Source organism: Aquila chrysaetos, chromosome 4 (assembly GCF_900496995.4).
Source record: "Aquila chrysaetos chrysaetos chromosome 4, bAquChr1.4, whole genome shotgun sequence".
Lineage (NCBI taxonomy): Eukaryota > Metazoa > Chordata > Aves > Accipitriformes > Accipitridae > Aquila > Aquila chrysaetos.
Window position 1 is genome coordinate 15830600 of NC_044007.1, and position 20712 is coordinate 15851311.

The 20712-nt window shown below is 38.0% G+C and overlaps 1 protein-coding gene across 1 annotated transcript in view; it reads left to right on the plus strand.

Moving 5' to 3' along the window:
- Positions 1–3500: 3500 nt before the first annotated feature.
- Positions 3501–20712, plus strand: part of EIF3H (eukaryotic translation initiation factor 3 subunit H) — an 88240-nt gene continuing 71028 nt past the window's right edge. The window contains exon 1 of the mRNA XM_030012245.1: positions 3501–3684. Coding sequence (XP_029868105.1) covers positions 3565–3684 — 120 coding nt within the window. The 5' untranslated portion in view covers positions 3501–3564. The remainder of the gene's footprint in view (positions 3685–20712) is intronic.

Below are 20712 nucleotides of genomic sequence, written 5' to 3' on the forward strand. Positions count from 1 at the left end.
ACAGAGGAGCCTTCTTGTCATAAGGATTTTCACTCTGAGTCATGTGAGAGGCTACTATCAAAAGGCATCCTGTGAATAAAAAAGGGATTTCAAAAGGGGCAAAGAGACCATGCCACATGTAAAATTATGTAGAATAAGCTTTTTACTTGAATGTAGGGATTAAGTACAGCCTGATATTCACTACATTTCTCCCAATACAAGCCTTAGTTTACACAGAAAAGATATTAGATACTGACTTCATTTTTAAGCAATGCACCTGCCTGCTAAGGCAGAGTAGGTACATTACATATAATGGTACATTAAAAAAGGTCAGCGATATATTCATGTGGAGATGTGCCACGTGCCCGTGTTTCTTGATGTTTGAAAGTTTAAGCCTGACTACCTCATCTCTTTGAGAAAACTGAGCTTTTCTGAATTTCCAACTTCTGTAAGGGTACAAGATATTACAAGGCAATTTTAAGTCTGTGTTAGGAGAATCTGTTGCCAACGAGTTTTGGAGATTATTTTACTGGAAACAATTTCTTTTTGTAGATAATTAATGTTGGTTTAGGCAATTGTAGTTATTACTGCAACTTTGTATTTGGGGTGGTGGTGTGTCTCAGTGCAAGTACAGACTGCTATATGTGTATCCTTAGTGATTCTTCCCTATTCCTGTATACTTTGTGATAATGAAATTAAGGTGTTCATTATGCTTAGAAATATTTGGAATTGCTGAGAGGGTAGGGAGGAAAAACACAGAATTCAGACATGACCCATTTACCAAGTGGTAACAAGTCATTGCAGGTTAGCCCATCTCTGGAAACTATTCATGTGCATGGTCTTAGCCTGCAGCATACACAAACGTAATTGAAGTTGGTTTAGCCCTTAAGGTAAAGTCAGTCTGACAATTTGGAAGGGATTACATCTTTGAACCCTTAATCAGATAATTTCCATTTAGCAGCACTAATTCTGCTCATAGCACTGATATGGTGCAGCGGTGCTGTAGAGATTAAATGACACATCTGAATTCTACCAAGGTTTTTACTTAAGCAGGACTGGGGAATAAAAGAGGTTGGTTTGGTTCCAGCTGTCTTTTGATTTAGAGTAACATTTACAAATGATTAATGGAGTTTGTGCACTACTTGAATTTTCTAAAATATTTTGTGATGGAAGTCGTCTATTTTGTGGTTTTCCTGAGTAGCTTGGGCAATGTTACTAAAATTTTTCAGTCTGACATTCTTTTTATGGCCTCCTTTTCAAGAATTCAGTATTTTCAATGGTGAAATTTTCTATGGCCTCTTGCCTCCAGTGATCTGCTGAGTTCTGCAAAGTAGAAAGTTGATATTTGTGTTTCATTTTTCGTGTTAAACGTAATTAACCAAATTGACTGAATTATTCTGGCAATGCATTAAGTGATGTGAGCCCTATGCCAGTCCCTTGAATAGGGCTATTTTGGGTGCCCACAGCAACCTCTTTGAACATGCTGATGTTCTGTGCTGTAGCTACTTGTTGGTTTGGGTTTTGGCGTTTTTTTTGTTTGTTTGTTTGTTTCTTCCTTTCTTTTTAAATTACATTGAGTTTCTGTTCAAAAACTGATAGGCAGGAATAATGTATCACATTTATCTTATCCCAGGAGTTTTCTTTCCTTTTCAGATCCCTGAGAATTTGCCAGTGGTAAAGCACTCTTCATTTACTGACAGAAGGCATATTTTTTCTATTTAAATACCTTTCACCAGCATCTTTGAAGTAGCCCACATATCTCCAGCAGTCCATGGACTGGAGTTGAAAACCACTGTATTACCATAATACTGTTTCCTAATCTTAGTTTTCTTTAATTAAAGCTATTTGATCATATTTGTAAATTAAAATGGGATATGCATGTGTATAGAACAGTAAAGTGAAATATTAATATTGAATCAACCAACTTTGTTCTCTAAAAAAACTTCAAAAGGCAATACCAGTGGGAGTGCAACATTCAGTCATGGAAACCTGTACAGGGTAGGACTCAAATTTGCAACACCTACGTGATGGTTGAGCTCATTGGCCACAGCATACTGCCTTGAAACTCTGGGTTGTTATTGCATCAGCCTCTCTCCCAAACTATTTTTTAGAACAATGCCCTAATCCCGCTGCACATGCACACTTTGGTCTCTTTGGGGCACAAGGCACATTTGACCTCAGTGATGCTGCAATTCTAAACTTCACCCTTGATCTCCATTTAACAGATTTTTCTTAAAGGGAAATCTAAAGTGGGATTCATCACACCTAACTTCAGACATCTATTGTGAGGTGTTCTTAGCTAGGCTGGGTATCTAGGTCTCTTGTTAGTCAATGCAGAGCTGGTCAGTGGTATCAGTGGCATTTAGGTTTGCCTGGTGGGGATCATTATTATACTAGATTCTTTGCTTGAATTTGTTCCAGCCCTGATGCAGGCAGCTGATAGGGAATATTCTTGTGACGTTAAGGCCATTTTATAGGAACAGGCAAATGCTGGGTCTGTGTCTGCTGGAAAATGCAGATACATCTTTGTATTGGTGTTGGTAAACATGTTCCCCTCCCCCAGTTAGAAATTAGTGTCAGCTACATTGTTGAAAAGGTTAATGGTGAATTTTTATGAGGTCACATATTTAACATCGTGTCTGGAGAGCTTTGGAGTGTTTGGTTATGTCTACCTTTCACAGCCCACTCCGTTTTTCGGAAGAATGTGTAGGGTTTTAAATGCTTTAAAAAACCCACAACCAACGAACCAACCAAAAAAAAGCAGCAAAAGAAAACCAACAGTTGACTTTTAATACAACACTTAACCCTTTTCTGGGAACACCACCAGTAGTTGATAGTTCAGGATTTTGTTTGTATCTAATGTTAAGAATTTGTATCCCCTCTCAGTGCACTGATGACTCGTTATTCACCCTCAAAGACAGATACGCTAACTCCGCAGCACTCTGCTTTTTTAAAGCTAAACCCCAAAGCTTTCAAATCTATTATCTCTTAGAAGTGCTTCTCTCTCAGTGTCAAGCTGGTTTATTAGGTGTAAATGCTCCCCATGAGCATAGCCTCCCCCACTGCAGCCCACTGGCCAAATCCGGCCCAGTGCCATAGCTGTGACTTTACGTGACTGGTAGCATCAGAATCGCCCAAGGAAGCCATGGAAATGCACAGCCCGAGGTTCCCAGGCTGTCGGAAACGGTGTGCCAGGCGCCAGCCGGCCTGTGGAGAGGAAGGTGAGAGGAAGGTGAGAGGAAGGGCGCCTCGGCCCCTCTGCCGTCCCGGGTCGGGTGAGGTGGCATGGCCACAGGCGCCTGACACAAGGCACAGGCTTTCTCCTGCTCCAGGTACGCCAGGGACCGCTGTGCCTGCCGCCGAGGCCGAGCGAGGGCCGCTCCGTCCCGCCCGGAGAGCGCTCGGCGCCCTGAGGGAAGGCCGCCATCCCACCGCCGCCATCCCACCGCCGCGGCAGCACTGCGCATGCGCCTGCCTCCCTCCCGTCGCGTTTCACACCCGGAGCCCTTTCCCTGCGCGCCGCCGCGGCTGCGCCGTCGCTTCCGGTGTTTCGTTTTTCTCTTTCCGGCCGGTGCTCGGGGAAAGATGGCGTCGCGCAAGGAAGGCTCCGGGGCTGCCGGCAGCGGCTTCGGCGCCTCGAAAGGCAAAGGCAAGGCCGCCGCCACGGGCGACTCCGCCGTCAAGCAAGTGCAGATCGACGGGCTGGTGAGCGGAGGGGCCGGGGCCGCCGCTGGCGGAGGGGCGGGCGGGGCGGCCGCGGCCGCGTGGAGCCGCCGGCGGGGCTGGTGCCGTCTGTGGGGCCGTGCCGCGGCCGGGGGACGGTGTTCGTCCTGGGGCCGGGGTCGCCGTGGCGCCCCGAGGAGCAGGAGCGGTTTCATCCTCCTCCCGAGCTTCCCAACCCGCGGCCAGGCTCCCCTGTGGTCGTCCCTGGGGAGGGGAGCGACTCCCTCCCGTGCGTAAGCGAAGGCCGGGACAGGGCGGGAGTTAATTGCTTTTAAACATTACCTTTCATCCTTCAGCTCCGCTGCCCTGGCGCCCGGGTTTTCTGTTTCCCCCTTTCATAGCTCAGACTGTTGAAAACTACGCAGGTGTAAGAGATGGTGAGCACGGTGGGTTTTTCCCGTATCTGTTGTGCTTTTTGCCTTCTCTGTTAGAACTGCTAATACCTGCTGTGCTTTGTTAATAAGAAATAAAAGAAAACGATGGATTGAAGAGGTTTAGCAGAGACTGAAGCCATCCTAATAGAAGCAATCCTTGCAGACCATAAGCAGAAGAGTGTCTGCTGAAGTTGGTTCTTGGCTTTGCTGCTGGGTGTTTTTGTGTCAGTTTGTGTCTCGCACAATTGATATTACTCACAATTATATAAAGTGTGGAAAAAATAGTTACTCAAACTTCTTAAAAATAGAAGCATTGTTTGTTACTTCTTCATTATCTTTCCCGAGTGTCAGCAGAACACTGTACAGCTGAAGTGTGAAGGAGAATCAGTATACTGGTAACGAGAGGGAAGATCATAATTTCGGGGCAAGCTTTGAAGCCTACTTGGTATTTATTAATGATAGTCCCCGGTCATTATCCTGGAGTTATATAGCATAGTAAATATTTGGGAAGAGGAAGAGTAACTTATTTCTGTATCGTGGCTCTTATGAAAGGGAAAATTTGAATTAGAGTATTTCTGCAGTATTCTGTTCAATTGTCTGTGTATCTGTGGCTTCGGTACACATAGCATTTTCAAGGAGTGGTAAAAACTGACTAGTTGTAGAATGTAGCCCTAAAAATATAGCAGCTAACAACAGACTGTTGCTGTTGCAAGCAGACTAGTGTCAGATGGACAGTGGTGTGTGTGTGTCTTTTTGTTAGCAAGTTTGAGGGAATGATGAAAAACGGAATAGTTAAGAGCAGGATATAGGTTGGCACCTTTAATTCCATTTCTGTAAGTGTAAATGCTGTTTTATCAGTTTTGGACTTAGTAACAACTGTTAAATTTGATTTCTTTTGTTCCTGCTTTCATGAAATAAAGAGAACAGATGCTTCAAAACTGTTTTCTGTCAGATGTATAATCTGCTTTGTGAACTACTGTTCATTCAAATCAACTGTGAGTGGCCCTGGTGGTCTGCTTCTGACAGTCCAACAAATGCCTGTGATTATTTTTTGCTTTACACTTTTTTTTTCCTTGTCCTCGTGTATTCTTCTGGTACACCACAGTGGTGCCTCTTGCATGGAGTCTGTACCGAGGAAGGTGACTTACTGAAAACAGTGGAAAGTTTTCACCTTTCTACCTGCTGAAGATGTCTCCCAATGGATGTTACACAAAGTGTTCTCAGGACACTAACAGTGTGGTTTGCAAATTTCTGTGACACCTGTGCTGAAGAGAAGTGTTGGCATAAATTTGCTTGCTTTGCAAACAAAGTGGCTCCTCTTGCAAGTCCTTAGAAAGTCTTACTGAAATTCTGCTAAAACTCTTCTATTATCTTACTGATTTAAATGTCTTGTCTGTGCTCTCACAAAGTAACAAGACTTCGTCAGTCATCTTGATGATGACTGGGGTTATTATGTGCCAGAACTGGGAGCGAATTTTGGTGGGTGTCATGGAAGTTAGCGATCTCTTTCTCTCCACACATGCCTCATCTCTTGGCAGTGGCATAAGGAATCCTTTCAAATGGGACTGCTTTGAAAGCAAAAGCATGATGTGTAGGTTGCTTTTGGGTCTGTGTATGCAAAATAGAAGATGTATCCATCTTCTCTGTATGTGAGAATGTGAAAGTATTTTTAGAAGGCTTGTTATTTCAGAGGAACAGTGAAGAAAAAGAAAGCAATATTAGTAATGAAGAGAAGTTCTAAATGTCAGTATGTTACCTTAAAACATACATAATGGTGCAGTAATACCTAACTTTTCTGGCCTCCTTTTTAAATTTGGTACAAGTAGAGCATCTTATAGTTAACTTCTATTTTAATCTGATTAATTCCTTATTTTATTATATAATGGTGTAATTTGGATTTAGATCAAGTGCAATTTTGTTTCACATTACGCAGTAGAAAATTAAAAAGCACTGCCATGACACGATTAAAAGCTAACAATGAAACCCTAACTGATAAGATAGGCTAAATTTGCATAACTTTAAAAAATGTTCATACTATCAGAGTATTCTGCAAAAATAATAGCACCAAAATTTGGGAAGACTGAGGGAGAACTGTGTCACATTGTAGACACTTGATAACTTGATTGAAGCGTCTGAATGCTTGTTTATAAAAGGCTTCTGAAATTAAATGAACATAGATTTCCAATCTTCATAGTTTAACAAAAAGGGGAGGAAAAATATATGGCTAGCTACTGTATCAGCATGATAATGGGATTCTAAGTTTTTTTTATTCTATTTTTGATAGCTTGAATGTGGTTTTGTTTTCTGATTAATTTTTGAGAGATTTGTAGCAGACAAATTATCTATGCATAGTGTTATATTGGCATTTTTTAATTAGGAATGTCTTTCGCAAGATGTGATAAGCAAAAGTGGTTGGTATTCTTCATCCAGCTCAGGAATACAAGGAACGACTGCAATATCAAAGAAAATTGACTCTATCCAGTTGTTTTTACAACACAGAAAAAGACACTGATTGCATGTGGATTCGGAGCCACTGATGTTGAGGAGGTTTGTTAAATAAGGCATCATTGAAGTGCTCTCTTTTTGGAACTGGTCATCTTCTAAATTATTGAATTGAATGGTATTGTAGTTTAGACTGCGATGAATAGAAATACAAGATTTCTGTTATTCCTTTTAAGACAGTATTGTGATCTGCTTTGGGTTTATTTAGTAATAAAGATTAGTAGTGGCAGCCTGTGCTTGTTCTACAGATCAATGTGTTTAACTCATCCCTAGTGATCAGAGATGTGTAGTCTATATAAGAATTTGTACAACTAAGGGATAACATGGGTTTAGTTGCATATTATGGAAGTCCTAATATGTCAATGGTTTATGCCATCATGAAGTGCTTGGGCTGATTCAGCTTGCATTGGTTCAGCAAACAAAAATATCCCATGTGTTTAAGTTTTTACATGGAGCTTTTGTTGATGTAGCAGTGTGTCAGAAAAATTACATGCTTAATGAATAAACCTATAGTGAATGCGGTTTCCAATGTAGGTGGTCTAGTCTTTTTAAGAAACTAGAAATCGCAGGGTAAAAAGTAACCCTCCAGAAACTCAGATTTGTAATGTGCTTTTTCTTTCAGATGAGATGTAAGATTGCATGTATTTGTTTTCGACAGTCCTGAGAAAAAGATCAGAAGATGAGTGCAATACATCACATTTTGTTGTCTTTGCTTCCTGTTGTAGAAATTTGAATAGAGACTCCATTGTATTCTCTCCGCTCAAGTAGCCCAAAGCAAGCTTATGTTCACGGTAGTGGTGATCACATGCATAGGATATTTCTATCTTTTTTTTTTTTTTCCCCCTCTGTATTGCTGTGGGTAAGCAGCCTTTTCATGTTTCTGCTTTTTTGAGAGATTAGGACTTACTTGTTCACTCAAATTTATGATGATTATGACTACAAGGAACTTTATGGAGAGTCTTAAATGCCTTCTGGAGTTCTTAGAAACAGTAATTCTAAATTTTATACTAGTGTCCATCTGCAATAATCACAGAAGAACAAATGATGCTTTTAATATAAGAACTGGGGAGGGGGGGAAAGCCTGACTGGGTTTTTGCAGCTTGGTTTGCACTAGGCTTTTGGACCTAATTAGAGCTGACACCTTCTTAAAGCTGTTTGTCTATTTGGAGTACTGTAAGCTTTTTTATCTTTTGTGGATCGCTTTCTAAAGGCATTTTTAGAAGGTGAGTGAGCTTGTTCTTCAAATAGTCTCTTTACTTTGCTCAGTTGTCTACTTGCATGGAGTCCATAAGAAAGAGAGCTCTCTTGAAGTAAGTTTAGTTTCTTAAGTTTAGTAAAATCACCAGCAACTTTGGAACATCATGTAAGTTTTCCTTCTATACGGAACTAGACTAATAATTCTACTGACTCAGTGTCTTCTATTATTGGAACGTGTATCTGATGTGGTCACCTCAGATGTTTTGTAGTTGTGTTTTAAAAGAAGTAGAGAATTAACATCACCTTATGATCATCTTTTGCCATTTGAGAATGTGAATTTAAACAGAATTCAGACATATGAAGACTAAAAATTACTTTGGTTTATTATTAGTTCTGGGGCTTCTGCATACTCTCACCTGCCTGGTGGTAGATCAGGGCAGCTAGTTCCAGATGTACAAGCTGCATTCACAGTTGATTGCAACTGTATTTAATTGCAGGTATGCCACTCAGAGATCGGAAAAGTTGTGGTTGTGACCAGACATCTAGGAGTCCCTCGTAGATAATTTAATTTTATCTCTGTTCACTTTTTCATTGAAAGAAAGGATATATAACGTACGCTTTTTCTAAGCTTCACATATGGAGGAGAAAGGGTAGCACAGCTCTGGTGTGTGTGCAAGGAATGCATGGAAGGAAAGTACACAGGCTTTCTTCCCAGTTGCTCGTGTGCAGCAGATTGTCCGATCCCTTTTTCCTGTTGAATGGGGAAGTAGCAAGAGATAAAACAAATGCGATTTGTAGCTTTTACTACATTTGCTGGAGGCCCTTCTGATTTTTTGTGTAGCTAGCGGGGTCCAGGTATACAAGAGAACCATATTATAGATTGAACACTTATTTCTGACAAAATTCATAGGTGTAGTTTAGACTAGGTTGTGCATGACTTAGTGAGCTGTTTCTTCAGTGATTGTAAGCTTGCTAGATTTTCAGTTTCACAGTTGTATGACCCTTCATAGCAAGGGACTCAAAGGCCACTCTTGGGGTCTTCCCTGAAGGGGTAATGATTATCACCTGCTGTCTGAAATAAGCAAATTATGGCAGTGCTTTACATTTACCTTTTTCTTTTTTTGCAAGAGGTGTTGAAGGACACTTTGTTTGTTGTATTTCTGCAAATTCTTTAGTGAGGGCTGAATTTTTTGGAATTCAGCTGCTGAAACTAATCAGATTTGGTTCACTGACCTTACATTCTTTTCCTTCAGTAAGGTGCAATAAATTTCAAACTGTAAGCTGGTGGATTTTAGAACATAAGCAGTAGTTATTCCTTTGAATGAAAAAGAATTTCAGGTTAGTTGAATAGACATGGCAGTTTTCTTTTGAGTACCTACCTGTGCAGTGAAGTGACATTCTGTGTTAATCTATGAAAAGGCAAGATACTTGTGCATTCCTGTTTCTTGCAAGAAAGCGAGGGAGAAAGTTAGGTTACCAAATGATTGCATTTAATTATGTCAAAATGCAGAGTAAAGTCCATAAATTTGCTGGAACTTTTACAAGACTCTTGTACCTACAATTATTAGTCTGAGTGGTCTAAATTTGTAAATTTGGGTATAAATATTAATCTTCCTTATTTCTACAAAACTGATCTTAAGTCTGAAGTTCAAACTTCAATTGCATACCTAGAACTTTTGCAGTTGTCTCTAAAAATCACATATTTTCTGGGACTGTGGTTAATGGGGCTGTATTGTTGATTTATACAGATAGCTATATTGAAAATAACCTTTTCATGGAATCACATGAACAACTGCTTCACGTTTTTTCGTATCTTGGTGTTTGTTTCATTAAAGCTAACAAACATCATCTTTCCTCTTTTCATTCTTTGTCCTATACTCATATGGGATCTGCATTCTAACATGGAGATAAGGTAACAAAAAAATTTCTGTTTTTGTTTGGTGTTACAGCTGTGTCATGAAACACTACTCTGTTGTACAGTGTTGCAGATATAAACCCACTTGTGGAATATTGCTGTTTTCTTCAGAATGCTGTTGTTTGCTTGTTTTCCAGCAGAAAATTTGAAATGAACCAGGGTGAAAAGGAAGTACTGTGCTAATTTTGTGCTTATTGAATTACTGATAAAGATACTTGGATTTCTTGCATCTGCAATTTTAAGTAGGAGCCATTATAATAATAGAAGAGAGTAAAATGAACAATTCTGATCAGCTGCATTTCCTGTTAGTTATTTATCATATCTCAAATTGTAAAGGTTTTTTGCAAAATTACTATTCAGCTGTTGCAATTTTTATTTGACCTCTTTTACGTATGCACTGGATTATAGCCTTTAACTGTATGAGTGCCAACTCTTTGCTGCGTAGTACCTTTGCATCCTTTCTGTCACACAGCAAAGTGAGTAAATGAGGCAAAGAGGACAGAGAAACTGTGGTGCTAAAGTAACTGTGCTGTGACCGTGACAGCAGATGGAGAGAGTTAGTTTGTCATTAAAAAGTCTCGTCTCCCAGTTTACTGCATTATTACAATGGAAGTTTGCATGGTAACCTTGTTTCATGTTTGTAGTAACTCTTCAGCATTTGCTTTTGCAATATTAGTGTTCTTTTCAACAAAGTAATGGTATGTATGATAACATTATCTAGATTCAGGATTACATTGGTTTACTGGAAGTAGCAGGTTGATGGCTGTAGGGTGTTGTGAGACTTTGGTTGTTTTTCTTCATTTGCAGGCTGGTTTCCTGTTGCTACATAGCCTAATCTTACAAATTTGTACTCTTGTGTAAGCTTATTCCTGGGATACCTGAAAGCTTAGTTTTGTATAAGGAAGCAGCATGCGGATTTTCCAGTTTTTAAATTGTCTACTGTTGGAAGTACTGGGAAACGGTATAGTCCTAATAAGAGATTCTGAATTTCCATCAAAGCTTGGAGACTTTTCTAGAATGCTTTTGTAGTGAAATTTCTAACCCTACTCAACTGTTTAAAATTGTACTTACCAAGGGCCTCCTCGGCATATTTCTGCGGTTCTCACAATTTTAGTAGTGATATCAGGCAACATACAAAACTGTGAAAGCAGAGATGAACTGGTGTATCGCTTGGAGATGTAAGATCAGGCAGGATAAGTAACATTTTTACTAGATGAGCATGAAAGCTTATGTAATATAGAAATTGAACTAATATTCAAAAACAGAGTTACTCCATGTGGTGGATTGTGGGTCGTGTCTGACCACTAGTATGTAGATAATGGATAAATGGAAACTTTCTTCTGGGAAAATAACAGCTGTGGGTTGGGAGATGGGGATCTTTTAGCAAGGCAAGTGTGCTGGCTGCTAGGCCAAGTAAGTGTGTTTTATTAATCAAGTTTGCTTTCACGGTAGTCACAAGGAAGTATGTTGTTCCTGGGAAGCTGTTTCATTCTTTGCAAATCCTCTGCATGAGGATACTCTAGGAAGGAGAGTAAAAGTAAAGGAAAATAATTCCTCATCTAACTAAATTCTTAAGCACCAATATATGACTTTTTTTCCTTTTTAAAATCCTAGCCTCTCGAATTCATGTATGCATTCAGAAAATTATATCCAGTAATGCATTTGGAGAACACACTGTTGACTGACTGAATAAGATTTTCTTGTACATTGCTCTTGCAGAACGATATAACTGGAGCCTTAACAACATGCTAAAGCATTAATATTATTATTATATTAATAATTAGTTTATTAGTGGGAATGATGTTTCTTTTTTTGTTAGCCAACTCTGTATGAATTCTTTTTACACTTACACACATTGCACGCAAATTTTACATATTGTAGAAAGTAGCAAAAGTTACGTAGGCTTCTCAGAACAACTATAGATTTCTATTCCTTTATCTTCATAGCTGCTAATGTGGAAAGCCTTAATACTAGTAACGAATTGCCATTCTATAGTTAATGAATATTGCTAGAGCTTTCAACAGAAGCCTTCATGGATAGCAATGGGTGAGGGATACCTGAATCTTTAGGCCATCAAGCTCTGAGATGAGGGTTAGAGGCCGTGTTAATACTCAAGATGATCTTCTAATGCCAGGTAATATTTGTTCCAGCTACTTAATTCTATAAGTCTGAATATATATTTAAGTGTACTTCTTTGTATAGAACTTAAGCTAAACCTTAAGATATCCTTGTCAGTTTATTTCTGTTAAATACAAACATACATTGGCTAAAACTTAAATATGTCAAGAAGATGGTTAGAAGTTGTAGGCCTTGTCTGCATTTGTATTTGCACCAGTGTGACTATAGTGTAGATATTTCTTTTGTATCAGATATGACTGATTTAATCAAAGATTGTTACTCTGAGCTTCATTACATCATCCCTGATTTGGTGATGGTGTAGTGTGCCTAATGGTTTGTATTCTCATCTATGGTTTGTAGAGGGTTTTTGTATTTTTTTTTTTTTTTAAACTGATAAAAACCATGTGAGTCAACCTTTTTAAAAACACCCTAACTTTATTGAATTGTTTCAGTAGTTACTCATAGCTGTGGTAATTAAGTTGCTTGTGCCTTGTTTTCTTACTACCAGCCATTTTTGTCCTAAAGGCGTATGATAGATAGGGTTGTATTACATCCCCAGCCGTTAATAGAGAAAGCCTGGTTAGCTTCCTGGGTGAGGAGCTCTTTCGGATGTTATGTTTGATCATAGTAAATGAAATAAGGTACCGTGTTTACTGAAAATCAGTTTTTGAGACTCATCTTGCAAATGTTATTTTAAACACTTTTTAAAATGACAACTTTTGACACTCTTGGAAAAAAAACAATCGATTTCCGTAGTATTTGAGTAATTGGTAATAACAGTGAAGACTGTATTGAACTGGCTAAATAAAAATCTTTGACATTTCTTAAGTTGTGAAGATTGTGGTTTTCTTGTGGCTTCTACCCTTCTCCTTTACCCTTTTTGAAGACTTTGCAAGAATGCCCAGACTGTGTGTTCTGCCTGCTGTTCCCGATACAGTTTCTTGACATTGCAGAGCTGTAGAATGGGATTTTAGGTTACAATGTCCTTCAGGCTGTATTGTGTTTTGTGTGTCCTCCAAAGGACTTCAAATGGAATTTTAAGCTGAAGTTTAATCTCTTTAACTTTTCCTTGACCTGTTTCCCTACAAATTTAGATCAGATTATGCTGGCACTGAGAGTTAGTGTGTGAATTGAAAACTAGCTTGATGTGATCATGGATACCTTGAACCACGGAAAAGACAGAAGCGTTTCGTGTTAGTTGGGTGATACGTATATACTTTCTGTTAATCTTCAGGTATAATGAGTTCCATGAATCTAACTCAGAGGGGAACTTCTGACCTATGATCCATGCTTACATTCAGAAGACAAAGCATTGATGTGTACTAGCAAGTTGAAAGGGCAGGAACCTCCTTGGAATATAACACTTTTCAGGCTTAGTGAAGATTTCTTAACCTGAAATGGGTAAAGTACCCACATCGTGGCGGTCTGAAGGTTAAAATTTCAGTGTGTTTTGTCAATGGATAGCAGGTATACTTGCTAACAGAGCACAAACTAAATGATTTGCAAGAGTGCATTGGTGCACTCAGCATCTACTAAGTGTCATGGTAAGTATACTCTAGTGAGGCATTTAAAACTAGAACATCTGGTATCACTTCATACCGTGAAACTAGTGTGCTGACAAAAGGAGTTAATCTAAATGTGGAGGTAGCTTAAATGTGTTGAGCAGTGTTACACTTCAAGACTTGAAGGGGAAAATATTATTTCAAAACAGCCTTTTTTTTGCTGTGTGCAAGGAGAAATAATGTGTTGCCCTCTACACTGCTGTCATTAACAGTTAAACTTCTCATTATTTTTTGTTCCTGTTATGTGCATAAGAAACTGGTCTCTTGCCTTGTAATTACGTATGCTTAGCTGTTGGAAACAGTAAATTGTGCTCTTGTGATACCTATTTGGCTGTGTTAATACCAAGGAAAATAGTATTTCCACTAAATATCTTTCAAATAACTTACTGCATTTTAATTATTAAAATGTTACATCAGAAACAAACGAGATAATAAGCATTACCTTTGTGTCTTATTTAGGTGTTAAATTTGACTTGGTATCTATGAGTGGGGAGGTGACAATTGCTGGCTTTGTTGCTGAAACAATGCATTATGTCCTCTTGCACACTGAAACATTGTTAAGTGTTCTCCTTTGGTTTTCAGTTTATTGTAAGAAAATTAGACCTTTGCAGCTGACATGCAGCATGGAGTAGTTGAGGGAAGCATACAAGATACGGCAGGCCATGGGTAGACAACCAGCAGGTACAGATACTGAAAGGCCCTTTGTGGTGTGTATAAAATGAACATCTTTTATGCCCTATTATGTCTTAGGACTTTTTCTTCCATCTTTTAAATAAATCCTACAGACCTTATGAGAGGCCTTGTAAGAAGATGAACGAGTGTTTTGTTTTTTTCTAGTCTTTGAAAAAAGATAATGTATTTTCAACTTTTTGTTGCTATAGTCTTTTTAATTAATTTTTCTTTGCCAGAGACATTTTTTGGATATGATTACTTTGTGTGTTACTTTTCCATATTTACACATATGCTCAAAATACATTCTCAATGATGCAATGATGGTACAGTTTTGAACATGCTGTTCTTTCATTTTTTTTTTTTTTTTTTTTTAAATTTTCAGGCAGTGTTAAGATTGCAGAGATGTGATACCTGCTTTAACAACAATGTTTAGCAGTTCGATTATATTACCACATAACATAATGGTATCATCTTAATGGAAAGTAAATAAATTGTTAATGTAATATATTGGAAAATTTTAGGCTGGTATAGTAAGTATTCTTGTTAGCATTTTGTAATTTCAAATTCAATAATCTAAATAATAATCTAAATCAAGATAATCAAACAATAATCTAAAATCAAGAGGGCAAAACAGATGATATAACTTATTTGACTGATAATGTCTTTTGTAACATGCATACACAAGGTTATTTAGGAATAAGCATGGGAATATTCTTGAATGACTTTTATGTGGATACTTATTTCAGATAAGCATTTTATTAATTTCTTTTGGCTTGATCTAATTTTAAAGTTAATAGAGAGGCTTATTTACTCACTGGAGTTTGAAGATGCACCTGTATTTTGCTGTATGTGTGAAATAACAGGTTAATTCTCTTTTACAAATATTTGGTCTTTTACTGGAAAAGGAGGGTTAGGATGTTGCTTTGAGCATATAAGGCTTGTCAGTCTCTGCCTTTGTCCTGCGTAAACATTGTATCCTGCTTTGCAGTCCATTTGCTGCGCATCCTTCCCATTCCATGGAGACCCATATCTGTGCAATATGCAATATACATAACTATTTTTGTTAAGCAAGTGTAGTGCCCATTTGGTGTTTAGGATCTTGGAGGTGTAGGTCACTTCTTGTCAATTTTTTTTTTTTTTTTTTTTAATGAGTATCTGAGGAAAATAAGCAATCTCATTGACAAAATTCTTCGTTAACATAGGGCTGAGTTTTGAGCACTTCAGACTCAGTTATTTTTTACTATTACATTATTATCAATGCAAAACATTAACTGTTTTAAAGTTTTTTAAACTTTAGATGACATATAGGGTACTACTGCAGCTATCTTATCACTTTTGGGGAACAATCTGAAGGCCATACTGCCTTATCCATTGGTGCTCTCAGAGATAAAATTAGAATGGTTGTTTTTAATCTCACTGTTACGGTAGCTGTTATTAGAAATGGAGCTCTTGTGGAAGTGGCCATGTTCAGATGGTTATAGAAGGGCAAGTCTTACCTGTATTTGAAAGATGGGGAAGCTGAAGCTTACCAGCAATAGCTGACTTTCATGGTTTTTTCCTCAATTTTATACTTTAAGTCAGCAGGAAAACCGATACTCAGTCCAGGCTCATTCTCTGGATTGCACTACCTGTTACTAGGAGGATCTGTCTCTGTTGCAGCCCCTTAGCACATAACCAAGCATTTGCCAAAAAGGATAAGTGCTTGAATGTGGAAAAAATTGTTGCACAAAAGGTTATAAGTTATTTAAATGACATGGAAATCATGTCCAGTAGGGATTTTACTGGTTACTTGGAAGCATCTGTTGAATGCATATGGAAGTCATGATTTTTAGACACACCCTTAAATAGTGTATGTATTCCAGTTCTGTTGTGCAGGGTATGGTCTTTGAAAAGGATCAGTAGTCTCAGATCAGCCCCGACTCCCTCATCCCCATCTAGTTATGTCCTATTTTACTGATTTTTGAAGGTCAAATAGATAACGGGAAGTGTCTTGCAGTTTTTCTTCAGCTTCAAAATGATAACAGTTTGGTACAATCTGATTAAAAAAATTGGCTGTTAAATAAAATTTGCTACTGCTGCTTTTGGCTGTCATCTTTAAATCTTTTTATAGGAATCTGCTAGAAGTTGGGGCTGAAGAGAAAACCTTTTACTTGCAAATACACTACTAGCTCAGTGAGCACTGTGAATATTTGAATGATGGTGATTCACTAATACACAGAACATACTTATCGACTGTGTGTTGAAGTATAAGTGTAAGGCTCTGGTGTATCGAGTGGAAAATGTTGAAACTGTGCCTGCCTGTACTGCTTCTATATAATTTCCATATGTGTGCTCTAGAGGAGTATATTCATCAGCTTTCATTCTTGAAATTATGGTTAGCTATTGAATTCATTAAAAATAATAAATATAAATTGTATTGGCAATTTACAAAAATTGCCTAAAGTACTGAATGTTTTCAAAAGATTTGAGTTTGGTGAGGTTTGTGAAATAGGAGGAATAATACACTAAGTAGTCCTGGGGAAATGCTCTGTCCCACTTGTAACTAGCAGAATTTTGGACGTTAATCTTATTACAGCCCTATCACTGCCTCCTAACAGTGTGCTAATAACATCTAATGCCCTGCTGCTAGCACGATTGAAATCCTGGGGCTGCCTTACAGAAATGTTTCTACAAGGAAGTGATTCTGCAGTGCCTGTGGCCCTGATGGTTTCCATGGGAATGAGCATGAATCCATGTACTGTGAAATGTGTTATGAAACTTTGTATTGCGGAGAAATACATTATACCAGTGTGTGAACAGGGTAATGGAGACTTTAAATACACAAATGTAATGGTGCATTTTTTACTTACATTGAGGCAATATTTGAAGTGTACTAATGGCTTGTGAACAATCACGGAGATGGTTGTTAACCTGAACTGTTGTGCAGTCTAAAAAAAACAATGGAAGAGTAGCGGGACAAAAATCGGGAAGAGATTGGTCTGGTTGGTAAAACACGCCTTGATCAACATTCAATATTTTTCTGTTTTAATAAACTTTGCTTTTCTCCACTGTTGAATGACTTCGTTTGGCGCACTGCAGTTTGTGTTTAACTTCTTCCCTTTGCAAGAACAAGCAGCTCGCTTGAACATGAGTAAATAAATGACTTAAACAGATGTTTCATGGTACCTACAAGACATTAGCTGATTAACGTTAAGTTCCTGACAGAGTCAAGGAAAACCACAGCCTATGAAAAACCAATGGGCCTCTAACCAAAACCCAGTAATCTCCCCTTCTGATGTTGTATTTGTACAGAAACAGGCTTAGTGTCTGTACTATTTCAGTTCTTCAGGCTGAAAATTCCACCTACCTATTTATGTCAGTAGCAAAATCTTTTTCATTTTATATTTTAGATACTTACCAGTTTTAGTTCTAGGTATTAAACTAATGATTTATTTCATGTTCTGTGTCTGGTTTTATATAAAATCAGTGATTTTTATAATTTGGAGTCGTTTTTTTTTTTTTTTTTAAAGGCTTTATTTATTTTTTTGTTTTTAAATCCCTACAGCTTTTGAAATGTTCCAGTAATAGAATGAGTGAGAAGCTAACCCATGTGTACAGCAGCTGGATGTGCTTCCAGTAAGTGCAGTGTAAATCACTTGGCAATATACGTAGTGAGCCTGGACTTGCACTGTGTGAACGACCAGCTTTGCTGGAAAACTGGAACTGCTGGAAGGTGCAGGCAGGATGTATTGCTGTAGAGGAAGGCCCTGTTCTTGTTAGACTGGGTTTCCCTCTTGCTTGAAGGGAAGTTCTAGAGCTCTTGAATTGCAGCAGTTTGGAAGTAGTTCTTCTTAAAGAGAGAAATAACAGAACAACTGAAAGAGCTGATACTTATGAAGTATTTTGTATGGTGCATTACCTGGTGGTAGCTTAAGCTTTGTATTCAGTTTGCATTGAATATGTTGCTGAGATTCTGTAACTCTGTTACACAGATTATGTGTAAGTGAAAAAGGAACTGAATGTCTACTTTTTCTGGACTGAGCTTCAGGGTAAGCAAGGTACAGCTTTTCCAGCCATGCCCCAAAGAGTGTACATAACCAGTTAATGTTCAGGAAGGAGTGATAAAATGCTTCTTCGCCTGTCACTGAATTTGAGTTGTGCTTTGAGTTAGCCACTTACTGAGATAAAGTGGCAGGGTATATTCTATCTAGCTTAATGCTATGTATGGATATTGTCACCTTCTTTGTGGTGTTGGAAAAAACAAAACAAAACACAGGAAAGCATTGAGTTAGATTGCTATAAGCACTTTATGAGGCAGGAGGTAAGACAGAAAACCATCAAGATCCCTATAATTACAGGGTAGTAGGGTTCCTAAACCAAGTAGAAGTGACTGAAAATACTGATGTTAAATCAATAATCTGTTATGATTTGGGTGGTTTTCTTCAGCCTAATATACATATTGTAGAGCGAGCTGCACTCCTATTTGAAGGTTACTGATGTTCCCTTTTGTAATTAAATTATCTGAAATCTGGAGGTTTACAGACTAAGCAGGTGATATGGTACCAACTGATGTAATAAGTCACCCAGGGAACAAAAAGCTTTGGGTACTTTTCTTATGCTTCCTAATACACAAAAGTATTCAAATAGTACAGAAGCATGTAACATTCCCCCCTGCCTGCCCCCAAAAGCCCTACAGTTCAAGATGGAATATTTTCCATTCCATTTAACATGGATTTCCAAAATGATTTGGTGCTGAGGACCTACATGAGACAAAACCCACAGAATCCTATGATTTATAATTTCTCTGTGAAAATATATGTAGTACCACTGCTTGAGGACCATTTCAGATCAATATGCATTGTTCATAATAGTTGAATTCAGGCTCAGCTCCAGGAAACTTCCACTCTCATGTCAAAAAGAGATTTTGATATTTGCACCTGATCAAGATGGTATGAAATGGTATGCATCATTCTGTTATGCCTCCTATATAATTATGTTTTTAAGCCCCAAACTTCTGTCAAGTTCAGAAATAAGATTTTAACATCTGGTGCTTATTAGCTGTTGAGTGACATAAAACGTAAGCTTACTATTCCAAGGACTGTATTTTTCAAAGGCTTTGTAAATGTTGGTGTTAGGGCTCTAGCCAGTCAAGATAAAGGCAAAACATTGCGGGACGTTCGAGGCTGCCTGTCTAAAGGACAACTGTTATACTTGCGAGACAGAACAGTGAGGGCTAAGACTTGTTATTTCTGAACTTGCTGTTCAGAAACATTTTTTTTAAAGTTACTTTGGTTTTCAGGTCTACTCAGTCTTGTCCTTTTGGCCTTAGATTTTTTTGTACAGTATGTTCAGATTAAATATCTTTCTGATTACTTGTCAGGGAATTAAAATACGTTTTTTTTTTTTGGCCACCAATCATAGTTAGGATTGAAGATATCTGTCAAAACAATTACTTTAGGATGTTGAAGGTCTTAATGGAAAACAATAATGTGGTAGTTATGTTTTTGTTTTGTTTTTTTGGTTTTTTTTTTTTTTTTTTTTTTTTTACTTCTCCTGAGATAAAATTAGTCTAACAGTTGTAAGAGCTTTTATTCCAAAGTTAAGCATGAGGAAAAAAGAATAAATGTTTAGACATCAATCATGTCAGGAATGGTCAAAAAATCAGCACTGTTGAATAAGACAATCTAGAAAAATTCAAAAATCTCTGCAGATGACCTAGAACATGCATTTAAGTAAATTCAGGGTTTGATTTTCAGTAGACATTGTCATGTTTCTCAAGATTAGTGTAACATGGGAAATTCAGTTTCACCTCTAATCTTCAGTTCGCCTCATGGCACGATTTTATGTGGTGACAGTCTTGCGTCATGAAGCTTCATATCCAACACCTAAAAGACTAGGGTATCAACCTGTTGATTTTCTGCTTTTGATGCAGTATCTGTCAGACAGTGCTTTCTAGAACATGTTTTTGTGGACTGCACTGATTAGGGTGGAATTTTTTATGTCTGCATGTAAACATCTGTCTCCTTAGTCATCCGGAGGAGAGCATTAGGTGTATTAGACATATGTTTTCTTACTCTTAACTGTTGCAGTGGTATCTTTAATTTACTTCAGAGTTCCTCTTCTCCTGGCAGGAAAGTTGAGAGACTTTGTTACCATCTTATCAAGTGGTGCTATAGCCAGGAGACAAATCAGCCCGAGGCAAGTTTTCCCTTGGTCAGCTTCCAGGACTTGTCTTTTGTACGGGTAGCATAAGCACTTATCTGTAGTGTGTAAAAAAACCTCATCTGGAACTACTAAAAAATGTTAACATTGCCCGTGTTTCACTGTATCTTGCTCTAGTTTTATTTTTTTTTCAAATCTTTGTTTAAAACCAAAGCCATTCCGTGCTTACCCGAGGATTTCAGAACTGTTTAATTAAATTTAATTTCTGTGTAGCTAATTGGTTAAGTTTCAGTACAATGCAGGTTGTAGATTTACTTTTGGTGTAGTGTGTGCTGGGGAAACAGGCAGGGCCACTAAATTAGTGTAAAACTTGGTATGTCTTCATCTGGATATTATTAAACAGGTGAACTAACTGTCTTTTTCCAGTGGTACCATATATGCATTTTGTGTATGTCAGGTAGACATCTGAATTTTAGGCATCTCTGATTTTTAGCACAATTCAAACTCAATTACATGAGTTGTTGTTAGT